General features: G+C 40.7%; 1 protein-coding gene across 4 annotated transcripts in view; it reads left to right on the top strand.

Moving 5' to 3' along the window:
- The first annotated feature begins 134 nt into the window (after positions 1 to 134).
- The window catches only part of STN1 (STN1 subunit of CST complex), a 44,935-nt gene continuing 21,999 nt past the window's right edge, over positions 135 to 23,070 (top strand). Inside the window, exons 1-3 of one of the 4 annotated variants that reach the window (XM_010714672.3) lie at positions 135 to 262; positions 14,533 to 14,671; positions 19,100 to 19,195. In XM_010714672.3, coding sequence (XP_010712974.1) covers positions 14,539 to 14,671; positions 19,100 to 19,195 — 229 coding nt within the window. In that variant the 5' untranslated portion in view covers positions 135 to 262; positions 14,533 to 14,538. Of the gene's footprint in view, positions 347 to 441; positions 624 to 14,532; positions 14,672 to 16,826; positions 17,114 to 19,099; positions 19,196 to 23,070 lie in introns of those variants that run through there. The other 3 variants (XM_010714670.3, XM_019617777.2, XM_010714673.3) reach the window with 3 other exon arrangements.

The following is a 23,070-nucleotide window of genomic DNA, read 5'->3' as shown; positions in this document are numbered from 1 at the left end:
CCCCTCCTCTCGCCGCCGGCGCGTGCGCATCCCATTCTCCCACCCGCTTCCCGCGCTCCCGGAAACGCCTCGCCCCGCCCTCCCCGCCACGACTCCTCCGGCGCATGCGCAAACACCATTCCACGGCCGCCGCCACCCCCCCAACAGCTGCGCGACGGCAACAGCGGGGCGAGGAGGCGGGTTCGTCCATCCACGTGACGAGGCGGCGGCGGAGCGCGCCAATAGCATCGCGCCAATAGCATCGCGCCGAGGCGTCCGGCGGGTAAGTTGTGTCTGCGCCTAAGATGGAGGAAAGGCCCGCTCCCTTCTCGCGTTTCTCAGGGTCCAGGAGCGAGCGCTCGAGGAGGTTCTTCTCCTTCCTTCCTTCCTTGTTTGTATCTCGGCGGTCAGCCTCGCACTCGCAGCTGGGAAGTGAGCAAGGGCTGTTTGTTCTCCGAAGAGCCCTTAAGGGAGGGGCTGGTGGGACGGGGCCGGGCCTTTCTCCGAACGCCCCGTTATTTTTTGCTGGCTGCCTCCTGCACGGAAGGGTTCCTGGCCCCGTGGGTTGCGTTTCCTGCATGAAGGACGGCTGCCTGCAGAGCAGAAGCCCTCCTGTCGGCGCAGGCAGCCCCTCAGGCGGCACGGTGAGCCCTCATCGCCCGCTCGGAGCTGTGCGGAGGGCTGCCGGGCACCTGGGCTTCGTCTGATTCCAGATGGAGAAAGATGGCCTTGGGAGACTTGCCTGTGTTGATTTTCCACGTGCTGCTCGTTTGCTGCAGCATTCGGTCATTGTAGGGAGTCGTGTTTTTATGTACGTTTCCTACCCTGTGAGTTTAGCAGTAAGCAGATGTCTTGGAGGCAAGATTTAGGCTATAGCAAGATGTAGCGAGTTGATTTTACAGCCAAGGCAATGATTTGAGACTTAAGAGCCCAGTGATGAGATATACAGTGCGTGAGAATCACGTAACACCTTAACCTCATCTGAACTTGAGTGCCTCTGGTTACCATTAATTTAAATAGTGCATTAAAAGCTTCTAAAGATCAGGCCTCCGGTGCTTCTCATTCTTCAGACCATTTTATTAGCATGATAATAGGCTGTTATCTCAGGAACGTGGTCTATGTGTAATAATAATGGAGCATTGAGATACAGTTATCGGGACTGTGGAAGCGTAGGCAGCCTCACTGAAAGAAGCATGACTTTAAGGATTAGAAGCTGCTGGGCTGGGCCCAGAACAGGATTTCAGAAAGGGAATTGTACAGATACTTGTGCTAACAAAGAAAGGTTGTTCAGAAGGAAATAAGAGCATAACAGAGGGCCAGTACTGAACGTTTGGTCATGTCTTAGCACTGGTTTTGGTGTCTGAATGATGCTGGAGTAGAAGCTTTTTAAGAATATGCTGGCATTGCAAACAAATGGTGGTGCTGATGGTATCTGTGTTGTACAGGAAGGTGTAGTGCTGTGCACCGTCCCCTCCACAGAGCAAGATGGCCATGAAGTGACAGCTTTGTGTCAAATGCCCTTGCTAACCTGATAGCAGTCCTGATTTGGTGTAGCTATCAGCATTATTAAGACATGGTATTGAGCTTTCTGGTTCCTTGGTGTTGGCAGCTGGGATGCGTGGTGTGAAACCACGTGATGCCAGGTTGGATGGGGCCCTGGGCAACTTGATCTAGCAGCTGGAAACTGCTTGTGGCAGGGTTGAAACGTGAAGATCCTTGAGGTCCATTCCAACCCAAGTCATTCTATGGTGCTCAAGACCAAGCTGTCCACATGTCTAAAGCTAATGCCAAGAACCAACTGCACGCAGATGGACTGTTTTCTTTTCACCTTAACAATTTGGCTGGCTTGCTGCCCATATGAACTTCATTTAGAAGTTTCATGCAAATAGTTGGACTATAATAAGGAAGGAGGAAGTAACTGATAAGGTTTTTCAGTGTTGCCAGAGCCAATTTAGCTTGTGGAATCTCTGTTTTTAAAATGCAATTTCCTTTTCCTCTCTCTGGTAACTATTGGTACTCATTCAGGTGGGATGATAGCTTTGATTTCGATGTTAAAATAATAAGTTTAATATCACACATTTTTTATTTTAAATTGCTCTTGGATAAAAAGTGCTTAGGGGTGAATCTAGTGCATCTGGTTACTTGAAGTAATTGATGAGGACAGGGGAAAAAGGGAGTCTGACAGCCATATTATGAAATCCTGGTATTGAGGCAGGATCAGCCTTTCTTTAGCTCCAGGGCTGTCTTGGGGCAGCAGAAGGTGCGTATGGTGTTGGAGTTTGTAATAGTTTGGCATCCATGTTCTGTTACTAAGAAAAGCTCTGGAGCTATATGTGAACGAGCATAATTGAGTTTGCTCTTTAAGAGTCCTGGCAGTGAGGTTGCTGGGATGTTAGGGCTGTGTTCTTTCTCAGCTCTACTGGTAACATGAGGTTTTGTTTTTTACTGCACAAAGTTTGCATATAGCATCTCTATAATGTATCAGTTTGCTTTTAACACGTGTGTCAGATCGGGGCAGAACAAGGGCAGAAAGATTGTCCTAACAATTAGTGTTAGATGTGATGTTTTAGACTTTCCTAAAGATGGGCTCCATACCACAAGCTTTTAACTGGTATGACATTGAAAATATAAGGTGAGAGGCTGACACAACTGATGAACAATTAATCTGGTGACAAAGTTTTGCTCTTTTTTTTTTCTAAGTAATTTGAGGTTTAAACATAACTGCAAATAGGAATGAGCCACAGTTTTCTATTTCCCCCTCATTCTTGTGTTCTACAGCTACAGCTTGCCACTCAATCCTAAAAAATAAGCTCTCAGGTGAAGGTTAAGAGCTGGTAGCAAATCATTCCCAATTTGCATTGACTTCCTGGTACAGAGGAGGCTGTATGAAACCTGCCTGGTTTTTTTTTGTTTTGTTTTCCCTCCTCTTCTCTCCTGGTAGCGGAAGGTTTTAACAGCCATAACTGTTTCCAGATGGCAGGGATAAAAAGGTAAAAGTGAATTATAAGTACATTAAAATTTCTCCTGCAGGAATTTAAAACAATGCGTTTTGAAAATTCAGTGCTTCCTTAAGATGTCAGAGTAGGCTGATGTTGAATAACTGTGTTAGCTGGGCATCAAACCAGTGGGCTTAAAAATAGCTGTAACTCTTTACTGCAATCCTTCTTAAGATTTAGAAGTCTCCTACCTACTTTCTGCTGCTAAATGTCACCATCCTTTCCTCTTAACTTAATTGCTTACACTTGGTGCTGTTTGTAACCCCCCCCCCCTTAAGTTCTGCCTCTATTTTGTGTGAACTACTTTTATTCCTTTTCTCTTCATTGGAAATACATGCTTGTTTCAGAAATCTAATTAGAAATGTGTTCTTCACAGCATAAGTTGCCCTTTAACTGCAGTCCTACATCCTGTTCTCAGTTCTTTCAAAATATTTAATGCTGTGTTTTCATATTGTCTTGAGTTTTATGTCCACCCACACTTCCACTGATCTCCTCCGACCTTCGTTCTGATGTTTGAATTCACTGAACTGCTCAGAGGTCACAGGTGATTTGTTTGTGGCTTAATCCCAGGCGTGCTTCTTGTTTTGTATGTTCTGCTCTGTCTGCCAACCTTGGCACTCGCTGCTGTCTCTTCTGTTTTATTTACTTGATGTATGTGTCCTTTTTGTTGATACTTTCCAGTTGCATGGAGGTGTTTTTCTGTAGACTGTATCTTCTACTCTCTTTTGTTCTTGGTGTTAGTGATGTCTCTTATGTAAGGTACTCATTTCGATTGTAAGCTCTATGGTGTTAACTTCCAGATCTTTCTATTTAATGCTTGACATTCCTTTCTAACCTCCTTTCTTATATTCTTGATTTTTTGCCAAGATCTCATCTGTCCAGCGTCTGCCTCTGAAGTCGTTCCCAAAGTCTGCTTTGCTTCCTGCTGAATTTGCTGCCTGTCCCTTGGAGTTGGGGATTTCATGGAATGAAATTCTGATGCTTCATCTCGTACCAGTGTAGTTTTATTAATTGTATGACAACATTTAGCTTATGGAAACGTTCTGGTGACTCGTCCATACCTGATCTTTTCTCCCATTTCATCAATCATTCACCTTTCCTACTGTACCTGATTCCTGTGTCCTAATATTCTGGTTAGTGATGGTCAAATACAGAGGAGCTGTCGTTAGTAGTATTATTAGTTAACAACTCGTGTTTATGTGCAGGTAAGGATGTAAGAAGGATATAAGTATGAAAGAGTGTTAAAAACTCTTTTATTCCTTTATGACATAAGAAGGTGGCCGAAAGGCTGATACATTTTTCTCCAAGGAGCATCAAGTCAGCTTGCCCATTTGTTGGAAGCATTGATAGGGAAGACTTTGTATCATGTGTAGTGCTCTTAAGCCCTTCTATGTAATGTACTGCTGGTAGATCTGTAGCTCAGGGATATGTGTTTCTGTTCTGCGTGGAACGTGTAGAAACAAGTCTTCAACAGAAAAGCCTGAGATTCAGTTCTGTGTTCAGCACTTTATGGCCTTCTCTGACATGAGTAATAGCAGTCATTTGGTCATGTGTAGCACAAATATGAACAATAGAAGCTTGTTACCAGAAGTAGAGAAGAATTTTTTTAGCTGTTTGCCTGTACCTCATCAGCTGCAATGGCTCCTCCGGCCTCTTGTCAGTAACCTGGAGATGATACCCTACAGTGCTTCCTGCTTTTGATGCACTTCCATGGGAAATCTGAGAATTGCCATAGAAACACATACAGCATTTGGGAGTTTCAACATATTGGTATTACTTGCAATAAGGAAGTTGTGCCTTCAAATATCAGGATTCAGATTAATCTAATCCAGTTTTGATCTGAGAAAAATTGATGGTCAATGGGGAAAAACAGAGGGTCAAATATATTCATTCTTTAAGATGTTAATTGAAGGTAGAGTGCAAAAAGGAAGTTTGCCTTCTTGCTGCCAGCTGCTCTGCTACAAACACACCTTTGAGATGAACGCTCTGAAGGACAGCCAAGCTCACACACGTAATGTGAGGGATAAGTTGGGCTTTTCTACTTAGCAGAATTATGCCATTTTTTTAAATGGAAAATGTCAACATGTGTAGCTGAGTCTCGATTGATTGATTGACTGCTGCAGTTAAAATTTCAGGTCCTCTTTCATGATAAAGATGAGAAGGTCAGATGGTTTCCACTTTACGTTTAACTTGAGAATTCCCCAAATGTAAGTTTCTGGACAGTATTAATTGTGATTAACTGTAATGCTGTATTAAAGTATTCTGCATTGCAGATAAATACTTTTTTTAAAGTACAGTTTTTATTCTAAATTTGTTTACTCCATGTGTCAGTGACTTTAATAACCTCACAGAACTACACAAATGAGTCCATCTGAAGTATTGATTTAAAGATATACATATGCAGTTAAAATACTACGCTCTTAGCTATATTGGTGTCTTTCTAAGTGTTTTAATGACTTAAGATGATTTTTTTTTTAAAGGAGAAAATATTTGATCAAAACTGTACATGAATGCAAGGCATAGTATTTAAAACTTGCAGAGCCCTGATGGCTGTTAGCTTTGGTTAAGTCACATGAAAGCATGCATTACAAATGCTTCACCGTGTTTGCCTTTCCTCCAGATGGTAATGAGCCCCTTGCCTCTTGCATGGCAGTCACGAGCTGATTTGTTCTTTTTGCTTGTGGCTTTCAAGTTTGCATTGGTTCACATAGCAGCTAGGATTAGAAATTTATTAAGGGATAAAGATAGCTTTGCATCTCAGTCAATACTGGCACGAAAATGTCTGAACAAAAAATCCACACGTCTTGCTGCTTTTCTTTCTGCAAATCCTGAATTTTGTCCTCTGTTTCCCAGGAATCGTTTTCCAGAGCGGACGTTGTGTTCTCTCGTGATCCTGATCACCTCTGGAATCTTAGGATGGAACGACTTGTTCTGTAGCAGGAGTTATTGTAATTTTTTATTGATATTATGGCAGCAAAACCAATTCTGGTTACACAGCAGCACAGGCAGGATGCTTATTATGCCTTCTTCATATATTATTAAATATACCTCACTGAAAGGAGGGAGCATTTTGCAAAATTTGACAGTCTGACACAAATAAAGGACTGAAAGGCACTGACTGTTTAGTGGTATCCTGGGGAGGCATTGCCATGTGGTAATATCACAAACATGTCTGATATCAACAAGAAGTGTTTGCATGTCAGATCATTTTGCCAGTGGACAGGGTCAGCACAAAGGTCACAGACATCAACTTAAAGAAGTGTGTTTATCTTTACTGAGGTTTAAGGCAATGAAATAGTAAGTGAAACAATACAGCAAGAATAATACAGAACAAAGCAGTGCAGCTAACCATTACTAAATGAGGGCAATGATAGCGATTAAGATGCATCACCAACTGCCCTCGTACTTTGCCATCATCCAGATCAGCAGTCACTGGGGAGCCCTGTTTGCAGCGTGCATTTGGAGAGCCTTCCTCAGCCACTGGGATGTCCTGTGCAGTGCATCTGCTCAACTGTGAGGTCTCCAACTTCACTGCAAGAAGGTGCAGCTTTCATATTGTTGAATAAACCGGTTTAAGTGATAATTAGGTGGGAACATCTGCTTTCATTCTCACTTTGGATTCCACATCCAGCCTGGCCAAGGCATGAGGAGGAACCAAGGGACTTCGTGTACTAATAGGCCTTGATACTGTGCTTCTAAACAGGGAAAGGTTAATACACTCTCATAACACTTTATCTAAGCTACTTCTCTTGCTAATGAGATGTTTTGTCCAAGATACGTATTTTGCTGATGATTGGATGCTGAGGGTGGGTAATGCTGGGTTGTGAGACTCATCGAAGGGTGAGCTTTGGTGTGAAGCCTGCTGTTCAGGCCTTAGTGCTGCAGTGAGATCAGCTGTTCACTGATGGAAAGCTCGACTTTGAAATGAGTTTACTGAGCAAGCAGTATAGCTTTTCACTGATAAATGATGTCATTTTTATGTTGCAGTCATGTTTAAAGTAGTTTCTGCTTGTATAAGGTTCTGGGCCTTAAGCTGGATTTCTGTGAACACTTGTGTAATTCTGATCTTTTTTGAAGCAAAAAAATAAAATACTGTAAGTTGAGGAATATAATTTGGCTTTTTGTGGCAATTCTACTCAATACTACAGCTGCATATGCTGTTACTGTACTGTGTGGATTGTTTAGGCAAACAGCAGCTATTGTGTGTTTCACAATAGCATACACAAACTTTGGACACTGGGACTTGGTGAGCAGAAAGCAGAGTGTTGTGATGTGATGCATTTTTTATCTCGAGTCCCCAGTAACCTTTTTTTTTTTTTTAATATGTCAGAATGGATCTTTAATCTCCCATCTACAGAACCATGTTTTATGATACACCACTCCATATCTATGGATTAAACCATACAATCCCATTACATGAGTTTGAACTGAATTTCTTGTAGCAGAGACCCATAGAATTAGCAACAGAAAAAAATAGTTTCTCTGGCTTCTGGCTGAGCTGTAATACAATGTTTTGGATGCTGTGTACAGCAGTGACTGGCTTTCAGAAGCATGAGTGGCATCTATTGAAATGCAATTAAGGAAATGCTTTAATCTGTTTATAAGAGGATGTTTTGGTTGTGTTTTTCCACATGCCAAGAGGTCAGAAATACTAATAACTCAGTCGCTGGGTAGCTGTGACAGTGATTCACGTAAGGAATGTGAGCAGTTTCAGATGCAGGAGTCAGTGAGGTGTTTTCTGTTTGTTACCTTTCTACTGGGTTCAGAGAGATTTTATCAAAGGTGGGCAAAAATTATTACTAGAAAGTTGTTCGGCCTTCTTTGCTCTATGGGGAGGAAAGCTTTTAAGCATGCATTCCTATTGCAGAACTGTGCAGTTCTGGGTTTGTTCTGCACAGGGCTGATGTTCTGTGTCATCACTTGGGGATGGCATTTAGAAAGCACTCAGTGGGAACGTTTGTACAATGGTTATTATTTCAGAGCATCATTTGAGAGTTATAGAAACTTATAAACCAAAATTTGATAGAGGGCAAAGTATCTGGATTTTTAATAGCCCTAATAGAATTCAGCAGCTGAAGCTAAAGGATGGTGAGCCAGGTTTTCTTAGTGGGGAAAAATCACTCTTCACGTCATTCAGAGTTCGTTGAACACAGTGTAAGAGATTGTGCAGGGTAATTCGTTCTGAAGTTATCAATAATTATTCACCTTTGGCATTTCTAACTGTATCTCCTAGTTTGAACATCTGAAGAATAAGAGGAAATCAAATAGATTTCTTTACCTAGGAAAGCTTTTGGTTTTGTAGGTCAGAGCTGCCCAGTCTGAGTAGGAAATCCTGTCCTTGATTTCAGGCATGGAAGTTCTGAAAGAAATTCAGAGGCTGGAGGGCTGGGAATTGCAGCATTTTTAAGGTAGAAAACCACTCTTTTGATACTTTTCCTAGATGATAGCTGAGAGAGCAAGTAACTTACTCAGGGAGCATTAAAAAAAGTGTAACAAAAAGTTGGTTCTTACATGGATTAATTTTGAACTTCCTGCAGTATGAGAGAAAACGCAGGAAGCATTACAAGTCATAATTGGGAGGAGGAAAAATTGCATACGAGATAAGAAAAAGATACAAACAAAAGTACAGTAGTCAGGTTAGAAATAAAAGTTAACATCCAACTAGTTTTATTATTCCTTGTAAGCAGAGTAACAGGACTCAGTCTTCCAAAAGAGCTCCAAAGGAGTGAATCTCACCATGCAGTTATGCTCACAGGTTGCACGATGATCCTGTTTGTATCTGAGACTTCAGCATTCTTCTGGCTTAATTTCTTTTGTGAGTACCAATACTGTGATATTTGGAGACCAGGACTCAAGCACAGCCTCGTGCTGTTCAGATATAATTAAATGTTTGTACGTACAGTGTAGAAGAATTTAAATTGCTTTCAGAACTTCAAATAGATCTGCCATAGCCTGGTGCTTTGTTAGGTACTGGGAATGTTTGGAAAGCATTTTGACACATCTGTGCAACTCAACCAAACCCCAAGTGAATAATGTTGAAGTCTTTGGTTGTAACAGAATGTTCTGTGTGATGAAGATTCACATCGATTCTGATCCTAACGCAGAGGCTCTTTTAATTTACACCAGATACATAAACTGATATGAAGGAGTAAAAATGGTCCGGAAAACTTGTCTCTCCAGCTTGAGGCAGCCTTGCACGGAGTGAACTGCTTTAGGAAGGAAGCTGGCGACCAATGCCTGCCACTTCTGCTCAAATCCCTGGAATTCAAAAATGTTCCTTTAAGGAGCAGCACTAAATCTGCTTTATTGCTGCTATAGCAGTGTAGGAAAGCTACCTGTTGCCTTCAAATGGGGTGAACGATATCTTATTTTCTTTGCTTTGTTAGCTGACTTGAATACCCCTTTATGTCGGATCAGTGAATTACACGTGGCTGTCAAAAAAAAATGTTCACTCGTTGGGGAGACTTTTGGGAATCCTTTTCTATCAACTCTTCTATAATGCATTATTTTCAGCCATCAGACTTAGTATTATACTAAAAAAAAGTGTGGTGTTTTTATTTTTGCTTGTTTTTACTTTACCAACAGCTGAGAACCGTCTTTCCCAGTGAAAGAATGTCTTTTGAGCAGCTCAACTCATTCTAGCAGCACCATGGGAGATTAAGAGCTTTCAGAGAGAATTAATCGCCTTCATAGACTTCCTCTTGTCCTCACTCCAGACAGGTTAGAGAATTAGGCGAAGAGGGTGCTTCAGTGTGATTATCTCATAGCTTTAAAATACAAATAGCAAGTGAAGCTCAGGACTATCAGTAGCGACCGCTGCTACTGTGTTTATGATGAGATTACAGCTGGCTGTGAGCAGCAGAAGGTAGTTTGTTAGGGGAGACTGGAAGTGCTCAGCCTGCTTTATTCAAGTGATTTATTTTGGTGGCAGTGCATTGTTTCTGTTGATAGTATTGAAAATGTTCTTTAATTCTGTATTTTTTTCTTTTTTAGAAGTCTGTGGGGGAGCTTCAGCTTTGGAGTTTTTATTTGATATTATCTGTAATGGAAGGTCTTACTTTCAAGCTCACTTGAATCTAGTTGTATAATACAATGTTGATTTTCTTTGCTTGGTTTTAGTTTAAAATGTCGTATGTGGCTTTGGATAATGAAAACCATTTTTAACTGCACTGTGCTGGAAGTGCCTCTGCTGTTCATGAAGAATTGAATAATACCCTTTTGTCCTGTAGGGTGTTGAGTCAAGCACAGATGAGTTCAATTCAGATGACTGAGGTGGTTACAAAACCCAGCTGTCCCACTTTCCACAATTTGCTTTCTCTGTGGCAGTGATGGCTGACCCGTAAAGCAATCCCCTCACAGCCAGTCTGTAGCTTGCTCTAACCACAGCAGTTCAAGCAGTGCTTCCCATGTAAATGATTGGTGCGAATGTTGTGGCTGTGGGCTTTGGAGAAGAGCAGATGCCTGCTAGGATGCTTAAACTGCCCACTTGGGTAGGTGATATCCTCTGCTGCTGATTCAAAGCCAGCTTGAGGAAGTCTTTGAGCTCAGTTGTAGTTGCAGCCTGGTTGCAGGTAACTACTGGCAGGGTGCTTCTTCTATGGCTTGATGACTCCAAACAGCTCATCTCTGATGAAGGAAATTTCCTTCAAGAGCTTGGGTTCTTAATCACATCTTGAGAAAAGACTCCATAAGATGAATTAAAATAGGTGCTTCTCTTGTGGTTCCTGTTTCACTGGGTTTGGAAGACGACCAATTCTTAATGTGTTATCCATTTTTGACAAAGATACACGGTGAACACAGGACTAGGAGCCGAGATATTATTGGTCTGTACTGGTTCTGTTGAACAAATAGTTTGGGTGGTTTAATTAGGAGCTATTCTAACAAGCCTGGGCCATCCTCCTGGGTGGACCACGTGGCAGGGAATGTAGCAAATGGCTTGGTTTTAGGTGGTGGCAACTGATGGAAGACCACCAGCTTTCTTTGGTTTCTCTTCTCCTTTTAGGATAATACCTTGCTGAGTGCACAAGGAGTCTGAGGATTACGGTCTTGTCTGAGTTCTCGCTGCAGTCAGGAAAGCTAACGTTATAGAAGGAAGTCAAGGAAATGCCTTTATTTGGATAGAGTACTGCCTAAAGTGGTATCAAATTCAGACCATTTTTGTTTATTTGTACATATCAACTTTGTTTTTGCCTTTGAAACGGAACTCTTTTCCAGAGGAATATTTCAGATAGTAAAATTTAATTCCAATTTCTTTTTTCTTTTACTGTGCCTTTTTGCCCTTCTTCAGAGATGTTTTACAGTGGCAAAAGGAATATTTTGTTCTCCTAAGCTTATGGACTTGATGCCTCTCTTGCATTTTGCACTGCTAGCAGTACTGAATTCCCTGTACCACTGCAATTGTAAAGCCATTTTACATGACATTTAAAATGAAACAGAGTAAGATGATGTTTTTCTACGACTCTGTATTGTTTGTATCGACAAACATTGTCACAATGCTTTAGCAAAAGTCATTTTAATCCTTAAACATTTGTGCATCTTCTATCTGTTTGGGATTGTTTATTGTGAGCTGCACGTAGCCACAATGCCTGCCATTCAGCCCTCGGATCTCCGTTGTACAAAGTCACTGTTATCTTCCTTGGTGACAGCGTATCACCAACAGCACAGTGCGGAGCTGCAAGCACTCCTAGCGTAATGGCAAGTCTCACTTCTGCCAGGATGAGTCAGTAATTAATTAACCCCTGGCATGGAGAGGCTTCCTGTGCCAATTCAGTTACGGGAAGATGCCATTCAGTGGCAAAATAGAAGTTGGTTTGAAGCATTTTGATCAGCTCTTTAAGCATTGTATGCTATAAATGTGCATGTAACAAGTTTATAACCTAACAGAAAGATGCATTGGGTAGAGTTGATTGACGTGTCTCTGTTGCAGGAGAACTGCTGCTAACACCGTGGGCTGGGTTTAAGTGCTCAGTACAGAATTATAAGACTTCTACCCTAGCAGAAGGGATTTGTAGTGAATGTATGGAGGCAAGCAGCACAGGAAATAGCAAAGGTCTTTGCCTCCCACCAGGCCACAAAGTTTTGGTTTGTAACAGGTTCAAACCTGGTTGCCAAGTGGACCACTGGGAGGGAAGGGAGTGAGTGGGCTTGGCTTCGGGGTGTGGCAGTGATTGGGGAGCCTGCCAGAACCAAGGGAGGGCAAGGCAGGGCTGCTCTGTGGGATGCTGCTCACCTGCTTGTCAGCCAGAGAGCGGCTGGAGTGCAGCTTCACTCTCCCAGCCTCGAATGGATGGACCGTCTTACCTTGGGACTTCGGTGGATTTGTTGTGTGGCCTTGAAAACAAATGAAGAAACGAGAAGTTGTGCTTTCATAGTGTTAGAGAAGGGTCTTACTTCTTCTCCAGGAATCCACAGGTCTGCAGGTAGAACTTACGATGTATGAAGCAACTGGAAGCAGGCAGAGTGGTGCTGTACACGGAGGGTGTGAGCTGTCATGAGGTGTGTGAGCCAGGGGGGAGCTGCAGTATTTCAGGTTCAGTTCTCAGTAGTTTCTGAAATGGAGAGAGAGCTGCTGCTGCAGAAAGAAATGCTGCTTTGTATAAAAGATCATGATAGACAACAAGAACTATGTTTGTTCCATGGGATATGTGTCTGAGAGAAGTGCTACTGGAAGGGAATAGTTGGACAACTATAGCACCAAAAAGGACAAAATTTTATTGTAATATTTCCTGTTTGGGAGTGGGACTCTGAATAGAAGTGCTTCTCCTTATTCCGATGTATCACACGTTATTTCTGGTATGTGTTTATTGTTTGGTGTGTGATGTCTTTGTGTGAGCCATGAACGTTTGTTGGACTAATCTTTTGGGGTTTTTATTTCTATACTATATGCTAGGTATAGGGACATGGCAGGCAGCAGTGTACGTGAGGCTATAGGGAAAAAGAGATGGATTGGGAAGACTGAAAGTGTTATAGAAATGCATGTGCTAAATAAAATAAAGGTTCAAACTATATGGTTGCTTGGAAAAGTTTATAGTCTAAATTTTCTATAGATCATTTAGAAAGAAACTGGAGAACTGCCATATGGAGCAACAACAGCCTTGCAATAATAAGATCATGCAGTCAATAGCTTAGTTTAGAAATTTCTTCTGATGAGTGACTGCAATCCAGCAGGAGGAAAAATGTGTTTCCTGGGGAGATTCAAGCAAGAAAAGGAGAGTGAGAAGATGTTTTGAATATGTAAAAGGAGTGGGTTGGGAAAACCTGCCTGTATATAGGGCAGAGACATAAATGCAGGTGTCTACAAAAATCCTCAGCTTACTACTAAAAAGTGAAGTGTCTGGTGGAACTGAGGGGTTCAAACACCGCCACCGTCTTGCAAGACAAATGACCAGTCTAGGGAAGGTCAAATATCACTAATGTTTAATAAAATAAAAATTGGAAATAAGTATAGTTGTCATCTGCAGCTCTTTTCACAGCATAGAGCATATGTCAGCTATGCTCTAGCATGTTGTGCTGCATTGATTTTCGGGCCCCAAATAAAGTTTAAGTGTGAAAACAGGAATGAAGCAGAATCCAAGCTCTGTTGTTTCCCAGTAATGCAAGATGCTATCATGATATTCATGTCGTGTTGTCTCTCTATGTATAAACATCTTGTGCAGAGTACAGAGATCACTGACAGCCCATAGAAAGGAGCTTTTTTTCTCTTTGAAGACTATGGCTTCCAGCTCTCAGCCCTCCACGCTGCTCAAAATCAGTTTGCTTGCCACCTTTGCACCACACCTGTAAGCAGCTGATGTCTATTTGATCGTAACTCTAAGGGTTTACAGGAACAATCTAGCTACTCATATGGGAGAAAGTAATAAAAAGTATGTTCAGCCTCAAAACCTCTACAGGATGTTCTGGACAAGCCTTCAAGGTTGAGAACTTTTTGTGTGTGTGTGTGTTGTTTTTTTTTCCTGAAACCAGCTGCATCAAGCTGAGAATGAGTCCAGTACTGACAAAAGATAGCAGACATTAGACAGGGGAAACTGAAGAGGTAAAAGAGGAAAGTAACCATTACAGAATTAATCAAAATACAGAAGAGCTTGTTGCCTTTTGGGGGGGCTGGGAGTATAAAAAGTAAGCCTGCCTTCCTTCCTCCAGTAAAGTGCAGGATGAACAGTGAGGAGAATATCTTATGGACTGGGAAGGGAATGATGGGAGGAAATGGAAGTACAGAGGAAATAACTAATAGGTATCCCACAGTCTCGCTTTTAAAGTAGTATTATATTTATTTCTCTCTGTCCATAGATGAGGAAATCCTCTTTCATTTGAAGTAGTAAGTAGAATGCTGTTGAAGTTGAGTCTTAATATTTCAGTAAACTGTCAGAAGTGCTATTTTGTGTCTTTTATTATGGTGAAGCAAAGGTGATGTTGTATTAATAAGTTCCTGTGACTCCTCAGCAGCTCAGTTGTATTGCTGTATGTAGGATCACAAGCCAATTTTTCATTCATTTAAAACATAGAACAGCTTCTCTTCACCTGTGTAGAGAATAACTACATTTTTTTCTTGCATTCAAAGGTTTTAATGCAGTCTGATTCCAAGAAGTATGAAGAAGAGATTCCTTCCCTGCTCTGGGGGTTAGATCCTGTATTTTCTGCTTTTGCAAGACTGTATATTAAAGATATAAAAGAAATGAAAGAATCTAAACAAGTTCCAGGTACGTACTTATATGTGCAGATGATGAGACACAAAGAATTGTATTTGGTTTGTGTTTATCTTCTCATTGAGGGATTTCAGAATGCTTCATGGACACCAGCACAGTTATTTTTTCAGTACTCTGAAACTACATGACAGGTGTACCTTTTGTAGTTCTAAGAAGAACAGATTGTATACCTTGAAGAAATACAGGTGGAAAAAAAAAAAAGTTCTGTAGCCTTTCCTTCTTTTGTATGTGTGTGTGTATATATGTGTATATACGCACGTAAACTGGCTTACATTAAGGTAGTGTACTTCCACTGTGTGGTAGTGCCTGTTATATTCTGATAGTTCTAAAAATGCTGGTCCTTTCTGGCCATACATGTTGTATCTTGCCACTCTGTCCACAATACTTGAGGAGGGTTTTATGCCTCTTTATTATGATATAATATTAATTAGTTGATGGTATATTAACATACTATAAAAATAGGTTTTGTTTGCTTAATTTCTAGTTATGAAAGATACAACATTCTTCAGGTATTTGAAAGACTTGCTTGTAAATTCTGGCATCTGGGCTGAGTCTTGTACCATGCCTTTTGTTTTCTAACCATTACTGGCAGTTGTATGCTTTACAGTCTGGTTCTGCTGATCTTCAGCCAATATCACCCGTGTGTGTACATCTTGTAGAGCACTGTGGGTCTGATCTTCAGTTTCTGTTTTCGCTATAAAGAATCTAAACAGACTGCAGTGTGATCTCTTGTGAAAAGCGTTTGTTACTTCAAATTGGAAAGTGTTGAGGTGCAGAAAAAAGTGGGGAGGAATCCCAAGAAACGTAGAATTGATGATGAAAAGCAGGAAACCCTAAGCAGAGTGTGTTTTCCATTTAGTTTGCTGGGGCTGTTTTTTACTTTTTTTTTTTCCACAGGGGAAAAGGTACATCTGTTTGGTTCTTTGAATAAGTTCCATCCTGTAGGTTTTGTGATTCTCATTTATTTTCCTTTACCAGCAAGGATAACAACAGTACTACTCATGTAGAAATGAAGGACTGGTGGTTTTCTTCTTTTTTTTACAACCACCCTTATGTTCATTGGGACTTCTCAAACTGCTTTTTTTTCTTAAAGCCTTTTCAGGAATGGGGCTACAGTCTAGTGTTGGTATTTGTACTCAAGCAAGCAGTACTTCAAGGCTTCCAAAAATTCTGCAGTCTTACTGTAGGACTGGTATAGCAAGTGCATCTGATAAAGGCTGTTCCTTTATTCAGAGACACTTTAATTGTTATTGAACGAAGTATAAAACAGTTCATGCATGCCCACATACAAATAAACTCAGAAGAATTAAATCTGTGCACATCAATAAACATGCTTCAAAAGAACATGACTGGCCTTTGAAGGCACAATCCTGTGTGCTCTTTTGTTCACTTCTACATAGCTTAGGTTTTTTCCTTCTCACTTCCCTTCCCTTTCTTTTAGTTGAGTGAGTTGTCTTCTGCCTCATAACTATTTGTTGTTTTTTTTTTTTTTACGATTGTCCTAAGGAAGTGGTATCTGTCATATCAAGATATCAGTCTTTAAAATTGGTGCATGTGAGCTTTCTTCACTTCCTGTGCATCTGGCATTCTGCACAACTAAGCTTGTTTGCAATCCTGTGTCATTTTCTAACCAGGCTTTAAAGAATAAAATGAAATCTCATAGAAAAACATCCTTAATCTTGTTCAGTGTCCTGTTGCTGTGTACGTACCACAGAAGACATCTTTTAGCATATCTCACCCATTGGCTCAATGGAAACTTACTTAAAAAAAAAAAAAAGTATTTTTTGAGGAAAGAGGAAGGTAGGTGTTTGCTGCCAATGTTCCCTGAATTTAATGGGTTTATTGAAGACCAGCTGGAGCTGATTAGCAGTGAATCAGTCATTAAGTAAGAATAATTAAGAATGAGTGAGTGCAAAACAGTTGAACCTAGGAAGAATAGAAAGAAAGGCAGGCTAAGTGTTAGCAGATATTCTAAGAGTGCTTTTCCTAAATTATGGAGCAGCCTCCCCAGGAAAAAGGTGGGATCCCATTCACTGGGATTGTTTATATCCTGACTGTACAAATTGCCAGGAATTTACTGTATGGAACAATTTTGCAGTGGCTCTGAGGAAATGAACTGAATGACCTAATAAGTTTTTTCTTTCCATTTTTAAGCATTAGGATTTGATGCAACAATGACTAATCCCTTGAAAGAACAGAGGAAAGCAATAAACCTGTCCAATTACTCTCCTGCTAGAAATGGTGACAAGAAGGCTGGAAAACCACCCAGATAAACACAGCAGTTGTGTTGACTTAGAGGCCTTGAAAGGAGAGTGGGTGTCAAACTCAGTTGTAACACATAATCGCACCATGGAAATGTGTGCAGAGCTATCATGCAGTGCAGCATTGTGACAGCTTATCAACAAGCAAGGGAAGCTGCAAATAACACAAAAGGAGGTAATAAGAATTAAAGCAATGCCAAACACCTCATTGCTTGGTATGGTAACGACAGGACCAGAACTTGCCTTCTCTGTATCCATAGTCCCCCTAAAGTGCAGCTGTGGTTTCCTGTTGTGATAACAGCATGTTAATGTACATGTTATTTACTGGGTTACTGGAGCTTGATTGAATGCACCTACACAGGGCTTCAAATGTGTAGTGTGCTTTTATTGTTACTGATGTGAACATAATTTAAACAGATAATCTGGGACGAGAAAAGCTCCCTCTTTACACCTTCAAGTCATCAAGTTCAGCAGCTTCTGATTGATAATTTAATTATAATGTCATCTTTTGTATGAATTCAGGTAGTTTCTCAGACAGTAAGGGTGGAGTTTAAGCTTGTGGGGATATAGAGAACCAGTTCTATCTGGTCACTGTCATTTGCCAAAACTCAGCTTACTAACTGTGAAATGAACATAATAACATGTTGCTTGTTAGCACATGAAGAGATTGGTGTCTCTGCCTCATAGATTTGCCTTGAAAGTGACCCAGACCTTCTCATATGTATGTTTTGTAAGATTTAATGAATGCTTATGTACATTGGGAGCACCTTCATTGAGAGTTTCTCTAGCAGTGTTTATTTGTGTCCTGATAAATGGAATGAGAAAAGTGGACAAACCTGCTAAACATTCTTTATACTGCATCTGGCCGGTGACTGCATGGTTTTAAGATGACTGCAGTAGATGCATCTCAAAATATTACAGTGGACTTGTGTCAGCAAAACTCCTGTTTGTGACCTGCTTGGCTGATCACCTTTGACTTTTTCTGAAACTGCTGTTTTTGTTTTGTGTGTGAGGAAAAACTAATTCCAGGCCCACTTAGGGCTGCTGCCTATGTAGGACAAGTTATTTTTGGATTTCACATTTGATTTTTTTTTTTTTTTTTAAAATACAGAATGTTTTTGTGACTCCCTTGTTGCAGTGTTTCTCTTTCCCTTTGTAAGATTTGCCACAGTGCTTTGAGACAAATGTTCCTTTTTGAGACCCTTGGGTTATGTAGTTTCTAGAAGGCAGTTATTGAATGTCCCAGATAGCATCATACTTCAGTAAAACAAGACTCTCAAAACTGAAGAAAACACACGGACTGAAAATTAGACCAGGATTTAACTAGAGCTTGTTTCCCAGTTATTCTCCTGCTAGTGAACTGTGAAGCTTCAGTGTATGTTTACATCAGGGTTTGCTAAAAACACTGGTCACGCTCTTGAAAGAAATTACTCTATGTGGCAACCTCAGTATTGTGGAAGTCCCCTGGGCTCTCATTCCTCACCGTTTCCTGAACTTCATTTTGTATTATTCTTATCCAAGTCTTCTTTATAGATGTGCAAAAATAGCTTCGAAGGGATGTTTTTAGAACATGTTATTTCAGAAACTGAAGCTCAGGATACCTCCATGATGACTGCACAGTGTGCTCTGCGATGTGAGAGGATTGTTAACCCCCACCCACCTCCATGCCCTACCCCACACCATGGCTCCTGTTCTTCTAGAAATCAAAGACAGAATTGTGTTAGTTTTCCTTTTGGAGGCAATGCCTTAATCAGGAACAGCTGCGCTGTGAGAAGCTCAAAGTGCTTCCATTGTATTCACTTATTTATTCTGAAGACTTGAAGTTGTAAAAAACAAACAAAAACAAACAGCAAGAGAAAACAAACAAAAAAACCTTCTTAAGCCCACAGTAAACAGTTCTGCAGATCCAAATGTAGAAGAAAGCAAGAGGCTGATAGAGTTCTGAGATTACAATAACAATTTTTGTATCCTATGTAGAGCTGATACTTCCTTCTTGTGTTCCCAGTGCTTGCTAATCGAGGGGATTTTTCACATAAGCAGGTATTAATTAACTTTGAGGCACATTAAGTGTGCAGGGAAGTCACATTTGTCAGTCAAACCTATGTAGGGCAGGATGTTGAAGAAAAAGTAGTTATACTTATCAAGGGTGTTCTTTGTCTAGGTATTTTCTTCTATAATGGACATCCAGTGAGACAGGTGGATGTTGTCGGGATGGTGGTTCAGACTAAAGAGCGAGAAGCCTTTCACAGTTATGGAGGTAAGAAGAGTTTCCATCTTTGTTTTTGCATTTATCAGCCCTCTAGTCTTAGTTACTGTTACTGAAATTAAAAGTTGCCTTATTTGATTATTCTTGAAACAAATCTACTTTATTTTGTTATATGAAGTATATGCCCAGCTCAGAATACTTTAGCAAGCTACAGTTTCTCTTTACTTTTAAAATAGAGGAAATAAATGAAGCTAAGTAACTGATTTGGGGTCATCTGGAACAATTTAATTTTTGTTATCGCCTTGCCACTGTACCCCACTGTTTTTCTTTTACATATATGCTGTTTCTTTAGTCACATGTAAATGGTTTTAATGATTTCAGTAAGAAGTTACTTCTCCCTTTTTTGAGCTGCAGAAACCTCTTCTGACTTTGTATGTTTTATTGTGTGTTGGAGCCAGGTTTTAGTGTCTGTTGAGATTGTTTATAGTTAGCTGCCAAAGTGTCTCAGCAAATCCAACCCAACCATCGTGGTACTCACCAGACCTTGCCACCACCAGCACAGAGTCGATTCCTCCCTCTTGCTTTTCCCTATTGCATTCAGACTATTTCATTAACTTGGAGCCATCTGGTTGTGTGCTGAAAAAGCAAACGGAAGTACAGGAGGTGGGGAAATGGTTATCTCACAGTAGGAAGGGGAACCAAACGTGTAGATTACTCTGCAGGCATTTGAAGAACCTGTGTCCAGTGTCTTCTGCCACGAATTTCCAACTGATGGAGCTAAGTTATGGAGTGCCACTTTGTACCCAGTTCTTCCACTTTTAAGATGGAGGCAGCAGTAATTCCCCCTCCGAGAGCAGTGTTGAGAAGATAGAATTGACAGCCTAGAGCCAGGTCCCAGGCTGTTACTTCCATAACACCTGCAGTTGCACCACAGCACTGCAGAGTAGCACTGGCTGCCAGTGCATGAGACATACCCCAAACAGAGTGTAGCTGTTTAGAGCTGAGTCTACTCTACATAAATGTCCTTGCAAGTTTATTAAATAGGATATCTCGTATGTTTTTTTTCCCATCTAATTTCTGTGTTACTACCCTGCCATTACATCAAATAACAGGTTTATGTATTTTAAAGCATGAGTTGCTCAGTCAGTTGAAGTAGAAGGAACTAAACAAGCACCTAAGTTAAGAAATGATGAGACTGATGATGTAATGAAGTGTTGAAACAAATTGAACGTCAGCAGTTGTTCTGTTATTTCACTAGTGTACAAATGGAGACAGTGTTTCATAAGAACAGAGGAAAATAGAATCACAATGACCTAGACAAAAGCAATTTAATGGACAGTTCTTTCCCATGCTAGCTTCAGTGTTACGTAAAGCTTGATGGAAATGTTTGATTGGAACAGAAAATGGAGGAGTAGAAATAAAAAGAAACCAGAAACAAAAAGAACTTAGTGTTAGATCAGCCAGCCTTTAAGTACAGCTCTCAGCCTGCCTTCCTGCTGTCCTTTCACATCCAACTCTGCTCTTTGTTCCAGCAGTTCCTGGTTTGAATTCTCAGGCTACCTGCCAGGGTGCCTCTACCCAGCCGGCCCTCTCTTTCAGGCAGGCTGGTTCCAGCAGCATAGAATTGTAACTTCTTAGACAGTTTCCTGCTTGTAACTTCTTGCATCTCTCAGTTCAACAGACTCTGGTTAGTGAGTCACAGAGCAGGTGTTGCATCAATTGGAGCGCTGTTCAGTATTTGCTCACTTTCCATCTGCTTAAAAGTGACTTACAAAGCAATTGCCCCTTTGTAGTTTTTCTGCGATAGAACTAAAATGTCTTTGTGTCACTGCTACCATCTCTCCCACTCATTTCCTATCTGTCTACTTCAGAATATATACCTTTTATTTTAAGAGAGTCTTAGGTTCTCTCTGTGCTGCAAATCCATTCAGCCTGAGCTGATAGCAAAGTAATTATTAGAAGAGAGTGAATTAACTCTTTCCTGGCTAATAATAATTCTAAATGCCATGTAAAACAGCACATACATTTTGACATTTTGATTTGTTTGGTAATTGCTCTTATTATGATCAGTTAGGAAAAGGATATCTAATAAAAGCCTTGCTTTCAGCAAGCTCATATTTTTAGCCAATGCACTTTTCTGATCTTTTCTTTCCTTTTTAAGAGAACCAAACAACATCAAATGTGGCTTTTCTTATTCTCCAGGACCATTCTGAAAGGCTGAACGCTTGTCTTACAAACAACCAAACATTTCCCTGGAGCCTCAGTAGACTCACATAGGCCCTACATAAAATAAACCCTACTTCTTATAAAGAAACCAACACAGTTACTAATTTACCAGGTAATTTTGAGTGGACTGCTTCTCAAGCAGTTAACATAAGAGTCAAGATGGGTGAGATAGTCAGTGTAAGAGTTAATAAGTAAATAAAATTAAATACAAGGAGATGAGACAGGACGGCACGGGGAGTCCAGGAAGTTTTCACAAGCCTGTAGGTGCCCTGAGAGCATTTAAAATAGATTAACGTTCTCCTGTCTAATTAGAATACAATTGCAATAGTTTTCATTCACCTGTGGTTCAGGAGTTGTTTTTGCTCAAAGGTTTATTTGTGAGCTTTATTTCAGGGCCTGGCTCTGCAACTCAAGGTCAACTTTGTGGTCACCTATAGGTCGGTCTCTCTAGGACTCAATTTTTAACAGTCACATTGATGAGGAATCTTCTGGCTTCCTAATCCTTCAGTCTTGTTTGTTTGGCTTCCAAGCTCTTCTTAGGAAACGTATATGTTGGTCTCTAAGGAAACATCTACATAGTGCAGTAAAATAATGGTGAAATGTTGTTTTCCCTTTTTCTTATTGTCACTGTTGGCTCGCATTGGTGGCTTTATATGGTGTATGATGGCTCTTCCTCCTACTAAAATAGTTGCATTTCATCTGTACTGAAGAGAGGAAACCCTATTAATTAGATCATTGTCTACACTAGTGCTGAACTAAATCTACTGAAATAGCTGCAGACACGGGAGCTCAGGAGGGGGATAGCAGTGAAACAACCATACTTCTAGTGATGGAATCTGGGATTGCCTGCATCTTATAAATGCTGTTTGCTGTTAAGAATGTGTCTGTGCCAGAGTAGTTCAGCATACCTACTGGGAAACAGGAAAACGAGGCAATGACTTGAGATCAGACCCTCACAAAGGGAGATTGTTTCAAAACATATGAGACAATGCAAAGGCATTTTGCTTTGATGCTACGATTCCCAGAGGAAGCGACGGCAAGTACCAATCAGTATCTTCCTGGTAAACACCAGTCATGCTTTTGTAGTAACTGGTTAGGGGGAGTTTCTTTGTTGTTGTTTTTTATATATGGTATCTGGTTTTGTAGATCTGGTTTGAGGAGCAGCAGAAAATTGTGGATTCTTATTTATGAAGAGGTCATATTTATGAAGGTCAGTGTTGGAGGCAGTTATGCTTAAACTCCAAGCAACGTGGAAACGTGATCTTTGCCATGATTTGACAGACACCTGGTACCTTCTTACTTAGAGGATGTTTGCTGGGCAAGCTGCCCATATAAAGCCTCTTGATCTATAGAACAGTTGATTGTTCTGATAGCTTTATAGTTTTCTTTGTTCTTTTTTTTTTTTTCTTCTTTTCTGGTGTCTTGAACAATACAGTGCCTAGGGCAGGAATCACAGGACTTATTTTGCCTAGGTACTAGTAAGACAGGAAAAGCCAGATAGCTGACATGCTCAGGAGAGGGTAGGTGTTAAGCTTTTTAATATGGAAGTGGCTTGCATGCCACTAGTGGTACCTTAAATTAGGAATCCTTGGCCTAGGGCAGAATCATAGGCATGTCTTCTGTCCTGTCTGGATATGGTAGCTGCCTTTCTAATCTCTTAAATGGGAAAGGCCAGCAGACTTTGTTGGCAATATTAGTGT

This window comes from Meleagris gallopavo, chromosome 8 (genome assembly GCF_000146605.3).
Source record: "Meleagris gallopavo isolate NT-WF06-2002-E0010 breed Aviagen turkey brand Nicholas breeding stock chromosome 8, Turkey_5.1, whole genome shotgun sequence".
NCBI lineage: Eukaryota > Metazoa > Chordata > Aves > Galliformes > Phasianidae > Meleagris > Meleagris gallopavo.
The sequence above is the reverse complement of the archived record's forward strand: the minus strand, read 5'-3'. Positions and strand labels throughout refer to the sequence as shown.